General features: G+C 39.2%; 1 protein-coding gene across 2 annotated transcripts in view; it reads right to left on the bottom strand.

The window, feature by feature from the left end:
* Positions 1-5,869: 5,869 nt before the first annotated feature.
* PRKCI (protein kinase C iota) overlaps positions 5,870-19,215 on the bottom strand; it is a 22,968-nt gene continuing 9,622 nt past the window's right edge. For both annotated transcript variants that reach the window (XM_035901184.1, XM_009645765.2), the window contains 13 exons: positions 18,977-19,117; positions 18,049-18,103; positions 17,268-17,326; positions 16,668-16,844; positions 15,582-15,679; positions 14,477-14,563; positions 13,736-13,871; positions 12,606-12,693; positions 11,350-11,475; positions 11,169-11,248; positions 10,051-10,140; positions 9,639-9,754; positions 5,870-8,512 (listed from right to left, as the gene is read on the bottom strand). In XM_035901184.1, the coding sequence (XP_035757077.1) occupies positions 8,425-8,512; positions 9,639-9,754; positions 10,051-10,140; positions 11,169-11,248; positions 11,350-11,475; positions 12,606-12,693; positions 13,736-13,871; positions 14,477-14,563; positions 15,582-15,679; positions 16,668-16,844; positions 17,268-17,326; positions 18,049-18,103; positions 18,977-19,117 (1,341 nt within the window). In that variant the 3' untranslated portion in view covers positions 5,870-8,424. The remainder of the gene's footprint in view (positions 8,513-9,638; positions 9,755-10,050; positions 10,141-11,168; positions 11,249-11,349; positions 11,476-12,605; positions 12,694-13,735; positions 13,872-14,476; positions 14,564-15,581; positions 15,680-16,667; positions 16,845-17,267; positions 17,327-18,048; positions 18,104-18,976; positions 19,118-19,215) is intronic.

The raw sequence follows: 19,215 nt of genomic DNA on the forward strand, positions 1-19,215 counted from the left end.
GCCGACCCGGCAGCGGCCCCTCGGCCCCCTCCCGCCCGCCGCCGCCCCGGAGCCCGGCGGGGAAGCGGTAGGCTGGGCTCTGCGGAGAGGGGTTTGCCCGAGGGGCTTCTCCCAGCCCGGGCTCGTGGCTGGACGGGGAAGACGCTCCTGAGGAACCGCTTAGCCTTTGTACAGCTGGTTACCTATGACGGGTTTGTTCTGCCTGCAAGGAGCCTAAAGCTTTTTGGGTTACATCATCTACAAGTAAAGACAGCGCTTCAGCTGAGATGAAGGCACCATCCAATTTGCCGTCGCCTTTCATCCTGTACGGTTAACAAATTTGGATGCAAAGCGCGTATAGAAGCCTAGCGCATGAGGACGGGGCAGTTGTACAACCACCCAGCACCCCTTCACCACGGCGAGCAGGCTCCGTCCTGCGGCAGGGCCTGATGCCACCCCAAGAAGGACGAGCACCGAGCACCCAAGAACCTCTCCCAAGCCACCGCACCAGTCACCTCGTCACTCTTTCGCCTCAGTTGCAGTATCTACAACATTTCCTTCTGACAGGGGCTGGGCAAAGAGCGATCTGGGGTTATGGCTGTTATTCTGGGTGGAGGTTTTGCCCTTGTTGTTAACCTTAGGTGGCCACAGCTGTAGGTAGGAGCTATCCCGCTCTGTGTTTGCAGTCGTTGGGATCTGTGGTGCTTTGCATTGCAGAAATAATAAATCGCTGACAGTTTAAGGAGTAGAATAGGGTTTAGAAGAACTGTATAAATAGCACTGCCTGGGCTTTTAATGGTAACTCTGTGATCACAAAGACAATAATGGTTATATTTATTTTTTAAACCCCAAAGAAAACCACTTGACCTTTCTATTGTTAAGGAATTGGGGTACAGATGAAGGAATTGGGGTACAGATGAAGGAATGATAAAGCAGAAACAGAGCACCACCTCAGTTTTTATGTTCAGCACCAGGTGCTGTAACAACAAGGATCATTGTTTTGCCGTTGCCATATTGCAGCGCTCTCAGGCTTTCCTACAAAGGAAGGGGAGCCCAAAAGCAGCCTTCATTTTGTTGAGGGATGTAAACCTCCAAATGAAATTAAGTGTGCTCTGTCTTGCAGCTGCTTGAAATAGATATTTTTCACAGAATGCCTGCAGAGAATCGTAACTTCTCTTTTCACAGCCTGGAGAAAACAGAAAAAGGGAAGGCATAAATCCCTTCCATTCCATATAGGCCAAAGCAGAGATAAAAGCTTCCCAAAAATGGGAACCAAGATTTAATCCTGGGGAAGAACACAAGTATTGGAGAAAGACAATTTTTTTTTCCCACTTTAATACTCTTCCATTTGCCCTTTTCCATCAGCATTTTTTTTTTTCCCTCTATCTTTACTGTAAATCACTAGGGGTTGGCTCGGTCTTTCCTCCAGGAGCATTTATCACAACCACCTCTACCATTAGGGGGAGGGCATCGCTCCCTACTTACAGTGACCCTGCTACTTTCTAGCTCCTTTCGCCAGACTTCATCCGTGCAACTCCTCCGCACAGCAGCAGGATACCAACTCAAACATATAGGTACAAAACCATCGGGCTCTATGCATTGAGTTGAGTTTCATGAACCAAAGGATGATCAGGACTGACACCTCTGTCCTTTCCAGCCACTTACGAGATTCACCACAAATAGGATTTGTGTGTTCCAGGAAATTTCATGGATGCTGGACCAGAAACCTACTCTTGGCTCATCTTGGCATCCCAACAGCATTTGATCTAATTTAGCAATACACAGTAGTTAATAAATACTGGTCATTCCGCCTCAATATGCAGTTTGATGTACTTTTCAAAGCGGGGAAGCATTATAAACACATTTAGATGAATTCCAGCAGTGCGGAGCAAGGAGTAGTACCCTGGTGCTCTTCATAAACGCTGTTCTTTAGCCTGCAGCAACGCAATCACACAGGGCTGTGCAAGCGTCCTCTCACTCCGGCTGCTACATCAGTTGCTACTGCAGCATTTCATAGAATCACAGAATCAAATCATAGAATCACAGAATCATAGAACGCTTTGGGTGGGAAGGGACCCCCAGAGGCCACCCAGCCCAACCCCCCCGCAGGAGCAGGGACACCTTGAACCACATCAGGTTGCTCACAGCCCCGGCCAACCTGGCCTGGAATGTTCCCAGGGATGGGGCCTCCACCCCCTCTCGGGGCAACCCCTGCCAGGGTTTCACCACCCTCACTGGAAAGAATTTCTTCCTTATATCTAGTCTAAACCTACCCTGTTTTAGTTTAAAACACCCCTTGTCCTGATACAGCCTTAGACAGAAAAGAGGATTGCTTCATGTAATGATCCCGCAAGCAGGGTTTTATACATATTGGTGGTTTTCCTCCATTTACAGTTAAGCAAACGACACGAGGCAAAAGCAGTTCCAGGAGTACAATCAGTAGCCTTCCCCCAAAATGTGAACTGCTTCTGTGCAGGGCAGGGAGACTGAGGACAGCGATGAAGAACACGCAATAGCACTTTTGTGTTCGGTCTCAGTTGTCTGTTTAATTCTTTGTTCTTCTGCAATTAAAAAAAAAAAAAAAAAAAAGAGTTTTATGAAAAAGTAAACATGTTTGTGAAAAACACTAACGCTCTGTACTTACTAAAGGCATACAAGGTTTGCATAAAACCACGACAATATAGCAGAATAAACCGAGATTTCTGAATCTACCAGCTTTTGGAGCTGATCCTGAATGACCCGGACCTGTGACACAACTGTCCAGACAATCTGGATGTTCCCGTCTTCTCCACCCTCTAGGTGGAGTTTAGGATCTGATAAAAAAAAATGTATCTCTTCAAATACCAGTGAAATGCACTATGTCATATTTCCATTTTAAGTTTACTGAAGAAAAGGCAAGATTTATAACACCAGAGCCGGACTGATCTATGGATGTAAGAAAAGCAGCACGTGTAGGCGGATATTAGGTCTTTTATTAGACCTGCTGCTCCCATGGAAGCTTAGGAATTCAGTGACACTGCTTCATTTGGGGTTTTTCAAGTTCTGCTGCAGATTTTCCATTTCAGGTTGCAAATTCTGGTAACTATTGTGCTGTAATGACGGTGTTGCTATAGAGCTACAACAATCGGGCAATGTAAGACAAAGTTTGTAGGTAGAGGATTGTCTAAAAAAAGATGTCAACTCTGCCTACAACTTCTACTGTAGAGCGTGAAAAGCAGTTCCAAAGACACTGGGAAACTAAAAGCCGCGTTACAGCCCTTTGCAAGATGTAATAAATTGCACTAACAAAGCAGAGGAGAAATCTTTCTGTTGTTATTAACGCCTCTGAATTTTCAAGAAGCGCTGAAGCTCTTTGGAAGCTTAGAAAATTAACATCTGAGGTTGTCTTAAAATGCAATTCACAAACAGCACCTTCACTGCTTGGTTTCAACACCTCAGGTTTAACACTGAGGCAGCCTGTACAGAATTTTTGTCTTTACTCTTCTAAGTCAGCTGTGAGGAAGAAAAAGTTATTATTTAAAAAATAATTTCTTAGTTTATAATTCAACAGTGATTCCAAAAGTTTCCTTTTCAGATAAAGTAAAAAATGAGGGATATAGAATAATATAAGGGAAACCAAGAGGAGGCTCCCTAGAAAGTATGTAATTTTTCTTTCATGTATTTTTAAGAGAACACCAAGCAGGACGCACTGAAAAATACAAATCTCCAAAATATCATGAAGGAAAAAAAAAAACCAAACACCGGGGGTGTTTAAAAAAAAAAAAAGATTTAAGTCCCATCCTCCCCACACACGTTTTGAACTCCTCGCAGTCGCCGGGGTCACTACCTCTTCCACTTGTGCACTAGGAAGAGGGGCAAGCGAGACAAACTAATCTGCATTTCTAAGTGCAAATAAAAATAAATCCTTTAAACTAACTACACATAAAGTGAAGTGCCAAATACCGTATTGAAACGAAATAAAATGATCTTTCAGTTGAGCTGGTTAACATAGATACAAAGTTGTTTGTCAAACTGCTAAGCCTGTAAAGAACTTTGTCAGTTTTGTGAGTAAGATTCAGTTTGCATATTTATGAACACAGGGGGTTTTCTACAGAAAGAAGCATTATTTTTTTTAAAGGTGTTTCCACATACACTGTCTCTATGCTAAAGAGCACAATGTAGCACTGAACAGAGAACAAAAATCGTGCGTTTTCTTCTCTGAAGATACTAGCTTGCACATTTTAAAGAAAAAAATTGGTTTAGTGGGCTAATTTTAAGCGTAAATTGTAATAATTATGGCCACACTCATAAAACCTCTTATGACAGATTAAGTAACACAGACAAGACTCTGTATGAGATACCTCTTATGGATCTTATCGCAAGCACAAAAGGGCGATAGATTTTAGCACACACCAAATCTTAGAGGACGAGTTACTCTGGAAACAGTTCTGTACAAAGCGCTATGGCTAATAAAGAGCCTGAGCTATGACTTAATTTCTACCTCTTGAAACCATGGTCAAAATTCAGCTGTTCAGTGAGATGCTTCACCACCCCACGCAAGGGGGACATACGCCCAGACCCTCTGTTCAAGCTTGGAAGTCAAATGCGGAGGCAACAGATTTCTGGTTCTATTTATGCCTGAACACTTCCCATGAAAGCCAGACAGGCCCAGGAGGCCGGTGCTTCTCTGCCTTCCATCCTTGGCGATTAAATACATAATGGTAAGATTTAAGTATTTCAAGCATGCAGCTCAGATCCCTTTATCGTAAGCAGGGGGAAAAAAAAAAAAGGTAATGGTAAGATTTAAGCATTTCAAGCATGCAGCTCAGATCCCTTTATTGTAAGCAGGGGAAAAAAAAAAAAGTCTTAAAAAAAAAAAAGCAAGATATGGTAAAATCCCCTTTTTCTGAAAAGGGCTCCAATCCCCAACTCCCTCTTCCCAGAAAAACATCATTAATCTGTAGGCAACTGCAGATACCTTTCTTGCTTAACACTGCTTATGCCATCCATCGTGAAGCGAGGATGCATGCTTAGCAGTTAAGGTATCAAGTGTATATATAGATCATACAAGCTATTAATTTCTTTTATAGAGTGTCTTAACATAAACAATTGCTCAGACTGAGCCGAGAGCAGTTGGCCACCAAACTGAACAGAAACAAGAAGCGTGCGTGGGGGGAGGTTAAGCATTTAAGATATGCAACCATCTGTAGCATTTGCCTAGGACTGCCGATAGATACTTGTAATAACAAGCCAGATTGCAAGCGGAAATCTCTTAAAATACAGCGATATTGAAATACAGAAATATTAAACCACTGCATCTGTAAGCAAGGTGTGAGAGGTAAGCGCCCTTGTCCTCCGTGTCAGAAATCTAAGAGAACGTGGGGGAGGAGTTGAAGAAACAAAGAAAGAAATCACGCGGAAGCAAGCGCAGCAGATGAGAGCGTTGCTCCAAACTCCCAATCCCCAGCTCTGGCAGCGGTGATGACATCCTAGGCGTTCCAGCAGAATGAGGTCCTTGGCCAAACGAGCTAGAATTGCATTTTATATTCTCCTTGAAGCTTTCTGTACCCGCGCAGCTGCCCGAAGCCTCACTACTTACTTTTGTTTCATCACCAGTGTTGGAATGAAAAGACAGAAGCTACCAGGATGCTTTTTCTCCATAGGGGCACGACGAACACAAGGCCCGCGATGCACGCCAGAGAGGGAGGTGTTTCTTTGGTTGCTACGGTCTAGCCCAGCACCATCTTCTAGAAGAAATCATAAGGTTAGGACCACAGCTCCGTGGGACCTGGATGTTTGAGGGTCAGACGACAATCCCAAGCAAAGCCCAGCATTTCGCAGTATTTGTTTTAGAGGTTAACACACAGAGGCCTAATATAAATGTTTTATTTAAAGTAAAAAGTGTGCACGAATAAAGGGAACGATTACACAACAACGTTCAAGACCATATTCCACGTGAAACAGGAAAATAGTAGTGACAATATTAACTATCAGAGCACCCATAAGAATCCAACTCGTATACAAAAAGGAGGTTACTCAAATAAATACATCATGCTTCTGATGCAGACACTTTCTCCAAAAGACAAAGCCTACTGCACTGGACTGGTTACACCCAATGTCCCTTCTGAATATTTATGACAGTTGCTGTATGCTTAACAATGAAAAATAACTGTTAATATCATGGCACTTTGGAGAAAATTAAAGTTGAAAAATGGATTTACAGTTATTTAAGATGTTTGTCACTTAGCAACATTCTTAATGGTTAGATACGCAAATAGAAAAGTATATTTTTTGTGACATTATCTATACAAAAACATTAACTTTTGCTTTAAGCACAAAAGACAGTTTAACTCCATTACTCTTCTGTGATGAACAGCAGAAATGCCCTTCCTTACATCAAGCCATTTTACCTAATACCCCATATGAAATTAAGCCACTGTAGAGAAGAGGGTTTTCTCGTTTGCTTTAAATAACTTCCAAGTTTAATATCAGTTAAGTCCTGATGTCTAAGGTAGTCATGCGGGTGTAGTAGTCAGAGGCTAAACAATTCATCACAATTTTAACACTGCATGTAAGCAGTTCACTTGACATGAACTACACATGCTGAAGTTATTAGCTGCTCTTCAAAAGTAGGTTTTCTCCGCTATTTTACATTTGAAAATAGACAACTTGAATTTAAGGGAACCTGATTTTTAACAGTGCAGAGGTTCAACGCCTCCCTGAAACTGAGGCCCCTCCAATCACTTCCCAGTTCTGAAAACTCAGCCCAATACTTAAAGAGTTTCCTATTCACCTTGCAAAGAAAAAGATGAACCAAATACCACACCACGACATGACTGCGTATTTGTGCAATCTCTCTCCTTGAAGCTAACATGTAAGTGGAAAAAAAAAACCACACACCGGCAGATTTGTGCTATGAATTTACGGTGTCGCCATACAAGGATTTTCAAGGAGAGATGGCCAACCAAGTAGAAGTCTTTATTAAAAGCTTCAGATAAGGTTTGCTAGCTTGTGCTTGCAGATACTTAGATCTGCTTTCAGTAGCGCTTAGCTTGCCTTACAGCTCTTACTTCTATAACACCGATTCTTTTCTCCAATGTCTCTTAATCCCTTTTCCCCAAAATTAAAAAAAAAAATTAAAAAAAATGGTATGTTTGGCATTTCTTCAGCCTAAGCCATTCAAAACTATTCCTTAAACATTAAAAGTAAGAATTTCCGTGCTGTATTTTACACTGTTTACTAACATGAAATGTAAGAATTACACCTCCCAAAAGTCATAGTTTGAACCGTTCTTTCAATTTACTCCAACTACTTTACTATTTAACTTTGAGCCCACTACCGACATTTAAGGTTTGACTGTGATTACAGATCACCCTCTGTAAGTGCAGAAGTTAAGGGAGTCATTGTGGACAGCACCCATTTTTTTTTCTAGATGTGCTTTTTCCACTGGCAAAGCGGAATGCCTTTCCAACAGTATGGCAATAAGGATAAAAAAAAAAAAAAAAAGGAAACAAATGCCCTTATCTAGGCCACATCTGTAACGTATGCAGTTCTGATACAGTTAAGACAGAAAGTGTAAAAGCAATAAATAACAGAACGAGGTTCTATATCCATCAATATTAGCTGCCCGTTACTGCTAAATTACACTCTACAGATTTTAACTTTTTAAAGTATTAAGTTGATATTCATTTACTAATTAGATTATTGAGTTCCATTTATTTAAACTGACACTTTATACCACGTACAACCCTCTCTTGAAAGGGGCAGGCTCAGAAAGGCACACTCTGTGTATCAGTGTACGATTCCTAGTGTATAATTTCAGAGCAAAAGCAATTGATTCTAATATTGAGTTAATCATCTCCTTTAGGATAGGATCAATATACGCGGTGAAAGCAGCCATCCTTGACCTATTCAGTTTAAAAATCTGCTCTCCTTGCTGTCATTTCAATCTGAAGGGCAATAACATAGCTCCAACTTCTAAGTCTAGGAGAACAGGGAAATCAGATGTTCAGAGAGATTTAGAGCTACAGAAGTCATAAGGTCTTACTTGTCTTGCTGGAAAAAATGGAAGTCCTTTAACGATACTTTATTACGTCCCCTAATGCAATTTGTATTTTTAAAGCAATAAGAAAAAACTTTCCTTTATCAGAACGCTGTATTGGCAGATTATACAGCCAGACCCCGTTCTTCAGTCAGGAGGCCCCAGAGACCAACTACTGTATTAAAATTCAAGTTTGGCAAGACTGTTGGAAAGTTTAACATTTTAAATCTGGCAGCCAAAGGTTCAGCATAACAACTGTCCTGGACGACAATTAATACAAAAAGAAAATTAGCGAGCAATTCACACTAAGTGGCAAGGGTAAGATGTTCAGTTACTCGTTTTATACAAGTGCATCCAAACGAAGAGATGTTTATCCATGCAGAAACAAACAGAGTAACATTTGGCACAGTCCAGAAGTGGAGAATTCAGACACATTCCTCAGCGGACATCAAAAGAGGATTTATATATTCAAAGCCTTCAAATTCAGACTGGTCAATCTTCTTCACAATATCGCTATTAAGATTAAAAAACAGTCATTAGTTCAACAAAATTTAAAAGGTAACAATATGTTAACTGACACTTTGGCTTAAAATTTAGACCTGTACAGCGGATCGTAATCGAGATAATTTCCCTTCTCTCTTTTGTCCCCCTCTACTCTTACAGTTACCACTGTTTTTTTTTTCTAGCCCCTATAACAGTAACAGAACACAAATCCTCCCAGGAAATAGTGACTGAGCTGCTCCCATGCACATATTCTCCCCATAAAGCAATTTGCAAGGTTTGCAGTTTTAAAACTTTCCCAAAACAATCAATTTTGTAAAAAAATGAAAGCATTAGGGTGTGATAGATACTGCACCTGCATCAGCAACTTTTCTAAGCTTAATTTGTACATTATGCATTTGCAAAGGGATGAAGGAGGAAGTCGGATCTCAGACCTAATTAAGATGCATAGGCAACACTGAATAATCACCGTTTCTGTTTACATACTACATGAACGTTATACAAACCCCTAGAAAAATTCCTAAAATGCAAACAGCAGTGGCTCAGTCAAACTAAAAAGGCCCTTCCCTCCTCATCCCAAACCAGGGCCCCTCAGGAGTAAGGAACCACAAATCCACTACCAAAATCAAACGCATTATCCTGCATTTTATTAAGGCTTTTCAGCCACTTGACTACTAACAATTTAAAATACCCAAACAAGCCAAACAAAGCGTCTTCTCTTGTTCAGAACACCCAAGATAAATTCAGTCACAGCCCAACATTCTAGAAACATCATGACAAAGTAATGCAAAAATAAACCACTTGACAAAACAGGTCTTTTCCTTCACACGTTCATTTCTTGCAGATGATACCACTAAGACTTGTAAAATAGCACTTATTCATCTTTCCCTGCACTAAGATTCTTTACAGCAACTTTCCTACTGTTAGGTGATTTTTACATCATGCCAGAGTACAATACTTAATCCAGCCATATGAAGTCTACCATGAGGACACGTAACAGGATTTTCTCCAAGCTAACACAAGAAAGTGTTATTACTGCTTTACGTATACTCTGTGTACTACAACCACAGCTATTAAATGAAGTTTCGTAACTCCTTCACTGACTTATCAGAACTTTCTTAAATTCTACGTTACTTACTCATCATCTGGAGTGAGCTGCACAGGTTCATTGGTGAACTGGGAATCAAAGTTATCCAGACCAAATTCTCCAGATATATTTGGTTTAAATGGAGGCACCACTTGCTTTTGCTCCATCTAAGAATAAATGCACTTAGTGACACCAAGAATGAGTTACAACCTATTGAATTATTTTAAAACAAGGCTGGAAGTTACTATTTAGTTTCTTTTCTATACTTTCTACAATCATTCTATTAAATCTACTGTACTACTGTGTGTAGAAGGGTTAAAAGATTCGGTACTGTCATTATGGTATATCATAAGCTAAGAGCTTAAAGTTTTTGAGCTTAAGGTCACCTCTCATGCTCAAAATAAGGTTTCACGCCATCACTGTATGCAAAGAAAAGAAGCCAAGCCAGTTGGCATTCACATACCAGATCCCAATCAACATTGCGAAAGAAGGGATGTCCCTGGATATCTGCAAATCCTGTTTGAGGATGGCAGCCTAAACGTTCCTTTGGATCCTGTGCAAGGAAGAAAATATTTCTAAGTGAGTGTCATGGCCTACACATGAATAAAATACAAACGTTACAAATTCCATGAGAAACGAAACACCACAGTCACAAGGGACATCGAAGAGCTACGCTAGCATTACTTTGGAAACTGTTCCAACTCACTGTCTGAAATAAGCATGAATATATGGAAGCCTTTTAGGGAGTTTTATATAAACAACTGTGCCACCTCTCTTCATTTTTATTCAGATCTGTTTAACCATACCACATGTTTCAGAACCACCTTGGTTAGACTACAAGTGAATTTGATTCTTCCCCCCAGCTCTCCCTGAGCAGACGGACTATGCCAGGATCACACTGGGGTAGGAACTGCAGGTTACTGATAAATATGGTGGAAAGAATGTAATTTAACAAGACAATTCCGTCTCCATGTACGTGGTATACACACACTACCAAGGAGTTATAACAGAAGGAGTGTTCTTGAACAGTATTACTTCCTTAGAATAACTTAACCAAATCTGTTTTCTCCTGTGCCTCTTTCTTCCCCTTCATCTCACACTCACTAAATGAAGGCCAGCGTGTGCTCGGACTAGCCCACTACCACATAGGCACTTTTGGACTCTCAAGCTAGTTAGCTACCAGCAAACAGGGAGCGTATACTGCCTCTGCATTTCCCTCAATGAACTCATCAGCAGTTGTCAGAGTGATTTGCTAAGTTGCTTCTCTTCAAGAACCAAAATAAATCTGAGAAGTTTGTCCAATTCCCCAGGTTAGAGAAATTACTCTGAGCATTTCTAAGCCTTTCAATTTGAAATTTACCCATGATCCCAGCCTGAAAATCTGGAGCTTCAGATTTTAAGACAAGCATCTAGAGTAGGTCCCCCAGCCCCACTGAAATTCTGCTTTAGACTCACACCTTTTCTACCCTGCTTCTGTATACGGCATATAAACTATGTCTGCTACACATCGATTAGTCAACATGTTTAAAAAACAAAACAAAAAACAGATGCTCTTGAGAAGTCTTAAATAGCTCCTCTTACCTTATTAAGGAAGCTCTTTAGAACACCTGCTGCTTTAACAGAAAGGGATCGGGGAATTCGGATTTGTTTTTCCAAAATTACTGCAAGAAATCAAGGTTCATATCAGCCTTGGCGTCTTTAAAGTTAGATTAAAGGTAAGTAGAAGAAAGCACTGAAGTGTAGGAACTCTCATGGTACTTACCTTGGAAAAGATAATCTTCTGTGTTCTGATCAGGATTGTCAGAACTCCCAACGATATCAAATGGTGACCGGCCCGCCATCATTTCAAACATAAGTACACCAAGAGCCCACCAGTCTACACTGAAGCCTAGAATTCAAGTGAGAAAGCACCACTGAAGATATTCTGGAGCAACAATACCAACACTTTTGGGGCTAGACAGACATGTTTTGAAAACAAAGGAGAGGTAACAACTGTCCTAGACATTACTTGGTTCATTACGCACGCAGTAGGACAGAATGCTGTACAAAGAAAAGGAAACGCGAACAGTTTAAAGGTTGGTGATAGGACCTTTACAAAAGTTTAGATAATATTTAACCCTAGTCATTACTAACCAACAGGGGGCTGATTATCCAGGGCAGGGGACAAGAAAAAGGAGGAAGTATGTGATTCTTAATAGTAGCAATACAGTAATTTATGAACTACACATATCTATTCTACTATTCACTGCTAAAGAAAAAAAACTGCAGTAGCTAGGCTGGGACTGATATAGTCTGGACGGCCTAGAAAGTTTGTGATCAGGAAGGAAGATGTGAAGCCAGTCTGAAAGAGACATTTGATTGAAATAAGATGGTAGATTTAAAAATATATATTTTTTTTTTTAAAATAGGAACTAATTGTAGAGCTTGTTAAAAATCTTAAGGGAAGAAAACAGATCAAAGATCTGCTTGGCACAGTACTGGATGCTTAAGAAGAAAGGGCAAGTAACAGGGAACGTACACAGCAAGCCTTTTATATTCTCTTCCATCTCTTGCTTTAGGAACCTTGCAGACTTCCTCAACAAGCAATTGCATAGACAATTTCATTTTCAACACTGAGATTTGTGAAAGGGACATCTACTATCTAGGCCCTTTGTATGCATTTATATCCAATACTGTCATTGCTGACAAATACAAAGCTCCAAAACTGAACACAATTCAAGACTGAGTACATCGTTAGTAGTTTCTGAAATAATTATAAACAGTAATAAATTTGGAAGACTCAAGTTATTCTTCAAGACTGATAAAAAAGAATTTAAAGTGTGGAAGGCAAGGTAACTCAATTGCTTAGTGTGATGTTTTCTGCCCCTCCTTAGAAGGTTTTATCATTTTTTCAGGCAGGATGCTGAATTAAGACAGATCACATGTCTAACAGATTTATACTTTCTACTGCTAAACAACTTGAATAAGAAGTAAGAGGCAAGTGAAAGCTATACAGTAGCAGTGAAGAATTCAATTTACCATAATCCTCTCCCCGGAGAATTTCAGGTGCAATATAGTTTGGAGTCCCACAGAACGTGCTGGTTGTGTCACCAGGCCTCAGACCCTCCTTTAAGAAAAGATGGAAAGAAAATACTTTAGTTGGCCAAAAATCCCAACCCCCTCCCTGCTAAGAAATTAATTTTGAATTAATTTAAATTATGCTTAATTTAATAAACTAATAAATTAATAAAAGCAGGATAAACTGCTTTTGTTTTAGTAAAACTACTTAAATCCATATATAAATGAATGCAAAACACTACTTGTTTCAGAAGAAAGAGAAGTAGGTTGCATCTAGAGTCTCAAGAGGATGACACATACCTACTGGCAGCGTCATCTTTTAAGGTTTTAGCAAGTAAGCTCCACCACATCTCTGATAGGCAAGTGGGAATAACAGAGGTGTGGTGGAACAGCTTACAGTAATGACCGGGGTGTTGCGATGGACAGATACAAGCTTTTCAGAGAAGAGCACGGGATGCAGAATGTGGGGGTTACCCAAAGGAGTTGTGCAGTCTTCATCCTTGGAAGTTTAAGACCAAGCTGAATAAAGCTCTTAGTAACCTGGCCTGATCTCACAGCTTACCCCACTTTGAGCAGGAGGGTCAATTAGACCTCCTGAGGCCCTTTCCAACCCGTGTTACTTTATGCTTTTCAGTTGCTTAGCCAAAATTATAGCATTTAAAATCATTTTAACAGATCAGCATAATGGTAATTCCATGTCAAAGTCAAACCTGTGCTCCAGTGTGTTTGTCGCAGTTTTTCTAGAGAAAATGTGAAGTGTCATAGAATCCAAATGGGAGCAAAGTGTGACTGATATATTTCAGCCTCTTACTCTTTTTGAAATCAAGCCATCTTGACTGTTTCAGCCTACCCCCCCAGTCGAATTGATACAGCAGCTTCATAAAAACATAAACAGTATATACATGTAGTCTGCACACTTTGGCTTTTCTTTTTCTTTTCTCCATTTATAGAAGTGAAATGAGCATACAGGCTGTCCACACTGTGTATAAACGAATACCTTGAAACTTCACATTTTTAAGTCTTTGCATCTTCTATTTTATGACAATTTCTTAATTGGTGATTTTACTAGTTAGCAAGGGACTAGAACTTACCTTGCACATGCCATAATCTGTGAGTTTAATATGCCCTTCAGAATCCAGTAGCACATTATCCAGTTTTAAATCTCTGTATATTATCCCTCGTTCATGTAAATAGTTCAATGCTAGACTGATTTCAGCAGAATAAAACCTAGTGTGGAAAGAGATATTGATTACTCAATCAAAAACCCAAACTACAATAACATAGTCTTGGTAGTATGATACTTTTCTAAATATAATCCCCTGTACTCTTACTATTTTTCATCAGAAAAGTGGGTAAGTTGTTTATAATCATACAAACATTTCTACCCACAGTCACCTCAAAAATTATTTTTAATTAATATTAACATCTACTGACTGAAATCATCCCTTTCATCTCACCATCTGAGATGAAGCATATGTACCAAGAACGCAGCATTTGCCTGGACAGCTGGTAGTGGTTCTTGTAAGAGAAACACACTGATATCATTAAACAGTTAAAAAAAACCCACAAAAGTGTTTTCTGAGGAAAAAAAAAAAATCCGCATCAGACTGAAGTCATCTAGGGTAATGCCAATACAAACAATACCTATTTACGGTTCCTTCTTGAAACAAAAATATGGTGGCTCACAGCATTAAAATGAGGATGCAGTTTCACATTTCTTAAATCCTTAACATCTGGAGAGGATTTGCTAGTTGACCATCATAACCTTTGCACTACTGCACTGTGTCAGAAAACCAAGCCGTCTGATGCAAGAAACCTGCAATTGGACGTACCTGGCATGCTCCTCTGGCAGCTTTCTCTGTCGCTGCATATGAAACATTAGATCTCCTCCATTTACATACTCTATAACAAAGAATAACCTGAAACACACAGGAGTTTGTTAAAAATAATTGTGTACAAGGCTGAAGGAGGTTTGAGATGTCCCGGGTCTGTTATCGAACAGTGTCAATTCAACTCCTCCCGTCTCTCTGGTAATATGGCTGGTTTCACCATTTTCCCTCCCTTTGAATAAATTCCCAAAGTTAAAAATCAAGTATAGGAAGTTTCTCTAGATAACTACTTTATTGCTAAAGGAAAGTAAGCAATCCTTCCCACATTCCTAAGCCATTACAGCTACTGCTTGTCATTATTACATATGTGACTACATAGTTTCTATGCACAAGCCAGAAAAAAAAAAAATTCTCATTTTCTTTCCTGAAGGCTTCAATCTATGTTTATGGCCAATACTATTAGTATATTACAGATACTCTTTCCTCTAACTTCCCTCCACTAGCTTGTCACTTTTTCAGACAGCAAGGGTGTTGTTTAAATATACAATAACTATGTTTTATATATCCTGAAAATTATTACTGTATAGAATAGTAATTTATTCATCTACTGCAGTATCCTCTACAATCTTTTCTCCTATATAAACACACAGGAAAATACTTATTTTTAAAATTCAGGTAATAGAGATAAAAAGGAAAACAGAGCACTATTTTCTGAGTTTTGCTCAGAGACTCGTCTTCAGAGAGTCTATGCAAGTTTGAGATAAACGTCCTTATTTTTTGTACTTCTGATTTCTCTCTCCCTAAACCTTTTTTTCCCTCCCATTCTAGGAGGGGATTCATATTCTTAAGCCTTTTTTTCTGCTAGCTGTACCTCTCTTCCTGTCCAGAATCCCTCCCATCATACTTACAAGTACCTTACATTCTTTTGCATCTTCCCAATCTGAAAAGCTTAGATGGCCTTTTGCTCATAAAATGCTGTAATGATTTACAGTACATTGACTTTTGCTACCTACCCAAAACCTAATGCTTTAAGTAGGCCTCTGAGGTGCTTAACACTATAAAATATTTTTTGATCAAGACTATCATCTTCTTATCTTATGACCTTTACCTGCTTTCTGTCTGGAAGCAAGAGTGTAGTCCAACAAGAAAGGGATGATTTGAAGCCTGTTCAAAGACGTGTTTCTCTGTCTGAACCCAATCGATATCCTATTTAAGAAAAGTGACATTCAGAAAAGGATTGTTGCACTTCTTAGGTCAAGTGTTAATGACAATTAGCAGAAAGATATTCAGGTGTTTTGCCACCCTCGTTTTACATTTTATTTGCCCGAAGTTAAATATTATATAGCTCTCCAATGGGAGTTAAGACAATTTAGCATACTCTTTTTTTTCCTGTCTTGAGTGTCCCATACTTTTAGCCTCACTGTGAAACTACACTTGGGAATGAAAAAGCACTCATCTATAAAAGATAAATGGGTGCAGACAAATGTAAAGTAGCATCAAGGAATGCAGAAGAAATCAATGGTAGACCAAGAAATAAATGCAAAAGCTCTTGGATAGCAAACCACAGTCACTTGAGTCTTTTCAGAGTAGCCTAAAGAACCACAAGGGAAATCTTCAGCAACAAGAGGTGTTTAGCAGTTTCATACTGCAATTTCTGATTAGTTTCCACTAATCACTATAGAAGCTACAATCAAATTTTTAAGATGGAGGTCTGATATAAAGAGCAAGTAAAAATAAAATCGTTGAGTTCTCACTTGGGACAAAAAAACCAAACTTGAACATATGAAAACCAGACTCCACCCATTTCTTTTTCAGCCCAGCAAGCCAACATAATAGGAGATATATGGAATACTCCTTCAAAATAACGAAGCGAGCCAGGCTTATTAACTTGAATTCTTCAAAAGCACTGCTGCAGGCAGTACTGATCACAAAAGGAGACACTGACAACACAGGCAGTGAGGCTCATGGCAGAAACCGCTGGCACAGGAGGGCAGCTGTGAGCTACCAGTCTGTCAATGAAGACCTCAAAATGGGTTATCTGCCTTGTGAACCTTCTGTAGTATAGCATGTATAAGAAACCGCACGTATAATTTTCAATTAGCGCTGCAGATGCAGAAGCCTGGCTCCTGCTTTGTGGTAGACACTGAAGCTCTTTGGAAGAGCTGCCCGATTTATTGACAAAAAGCTTGCCTACCTCATCATCATTGACAAGCTCTTTCTTCACCACTTTCATTGCATAAATGCGTTCGGTTTTCTTCAATCGAACAAGCAATACTTTAGCATAACTGCCTCTTCCTATAACTCGGAGCAAATCAAAATCCTGAAGACCCAGACTGGAGGAAGCTTTCCCACTTTCTCTAATGCTCATTGCCTTTTGATAAAGATAATCTGAAATTAGTAAGCAGGCTTGCCAATTTTAAATAACTGCAAAGGTTAGCATTTCAAATAGAACAGCAAAATATAAACAACAGATTCAATTAACATTTGTTTTTCTTAAAACTGCACTGTCCTGGAAAGGAATGTGAGGAGAAAGAAAGGAGGCAGAGGAGACTTAGCAGATAAAAAACAAATCAAGCTGGAGGAGTTTGGAATACTTTCTAAGTCAAAGAACATCTCAAGGTTCAAAATAAAACAGCTTGCAAGCCACACATGCATGCACCCGAGTGAGCAACCCAAACGTGCTTTATGTACTGGATTTCAGTTTGCAACAAGTTAAATTACTAAAATCTTGACACTGAGAGACACAAAGGCTTTAAGATCTCTGAATACAGTTAGCACAGTTACAATACTTTACCTCTTTTTCCTCACCAACATGGTCCAAGCTCTCATGACTTGAAGGATTGTACGGAATCACTAGAGATGCAAGAAAAATTATTAGACTGATGTGACACAACAGTATTTTCTTTTGTCTTAGAATTTCCACATATAAGAGCTCAATCAGAAAGATACACAATTTAAATGCATCTACTGTAAGTATTCAAAACTGTTGGGATTCACTTTTTTTTTTTTAAAAACCATCAGAATCATTCTTTTGCACTACTGCATTAATAATCAGTTATAGGTAATACAAAACCCTGTAATTATTTTTGGATATCTCTTCAGATTAATCTCAACTCCACACACAGAGAATCTCGCGCAGAACAGCGGTTTGTTTGGTATTTAACCTGATCATTGTCTATATTCAAGTTCAAATGTTAGGACCATCACTCCGATTGCTCCAAGAATTAATTTGTTTGGCTACCGATCCAGTAGAAACCCTGCTAATTCTGTTAAGGTTTTTGTTTGTTTGATCAGGGCATTTAAAGTACACAGCTTACTGGTGGAAAAACGTAACTGACAGCCTAAATTCTTCCTTTTTAGCCAAGTTTCTTAAACTGGTAAGAGACGGAAAACTGAGGAAGTTTTATGTTTATAACCCCCTTAGCATTAAGAAGCTGTCTTAATTTTCTTGTTCTATGAACAAAAGTAAAGAAGGGTTTTTAAAATAATTCAAAGTTATACCGTTTCATTTTAAAACCCAAAGTTCATGCTTCAGCCACTTAAAATAATTTAAAGAAAAAAATTATTGATCTTACCCGATTCTACATTATCTGGATGCACTGATGATGGATCCATAGGCATTATTGGTTCCTGCAAACATGCACAGGATTTTTTGTAATAGACTGTCCAAGTGTGAGAGCAATTATTTTTGAGACAATAAATGAAGTAAATAAATGACCCCTGAGAAATATCACGTAGCTACTTTTTAACTTGATTAGTCAACATAGTTACTGCTCTAATGCATACACAATAAAAGAAACCACCTGCAGTCCTTATTTCACCTATTTTCTAGAAGTTATGACGCATTTCCAGAAGCTGTTGAAGTGACAACTTAGTTCAACAGGGAAAAGCAGCATAGCAGGTAAGAAATGAGACAGAAAAGCTCAAGTACTTCAGCAGTACGTATATTAGCCAAATGAATTAACAAAATGTAGACCTGTAGCTGTCTGCTTTTAACGCTAAACCAGGAGCAGTAATCATCTACATTTTTCTGGGGACTTAAGAACTAAAAGTGATTCGATTTCTTGGGCGAAGAGTCAAAACTTCTGCACTTCACCTTCCTTTTCTGTGAGATGGGAAATAGTCTAATAATCTAACGGATGTTTAGGGAATTTATTTTACCTGTACCTCACTTTGAAGATGCAAAATAGTGTGCGTGTGTATGCACTACGTAACATTTTAGCGAAGGATGAGATAAATATCACTTGTACCTTTATATCTGTCACAGGAAAAAATATCAGAAGTGAAAGTTCGACACCCATCTTGCCACTAAATTGCCATTCTGCTAAGTGATTCCCAAACTTTCTTGCAAAGTGTCGCAGTAACCATAAAGAACAATGTTTCATTTACTGCGATTACTTGCAGACTACAGTCTGAAAACCATTAGTATAAAATGGGCTTTTTTTGTTTGATTGGTCGGTTGCTGTTTTTTTAAAGACAACTTTTCAGATAAGTTTTACTTACTGGCTGTAGTGTATGACGGCCACATTCAATACTGACAAGTTTGTGACACTTCTTGTGAACAAGGAGTTTGCAATTGATGCATTTATATCCCTGGCGACCCAGGCCCCATATTCGGTCAGTGCAGATGGCACAATGAGCTCTCTGGAATGGCAAATTAACAAAACCAATTAAAAAGCAAAGCAAAACAAAACAAAAACTGTTCAGCCACGTTTTCATTAATAAAGAAGAGAAGATAGGAG

This window comes from Egretta garzetta, unplaced genomic scaffold (assembly GCF_000687185.1).
Source record: "Egretta garzetta isolate BGI_Z169 unplaced genomic scaffold, ASM68718v1 scaffold638, whole genome shotgun sequence".
Lineage (NCBI taxonomy): Eukaryota > Metazoa > Chordata > Aves > Pelecaniformes > Ardeidae > Egretta > Egretta garzetta.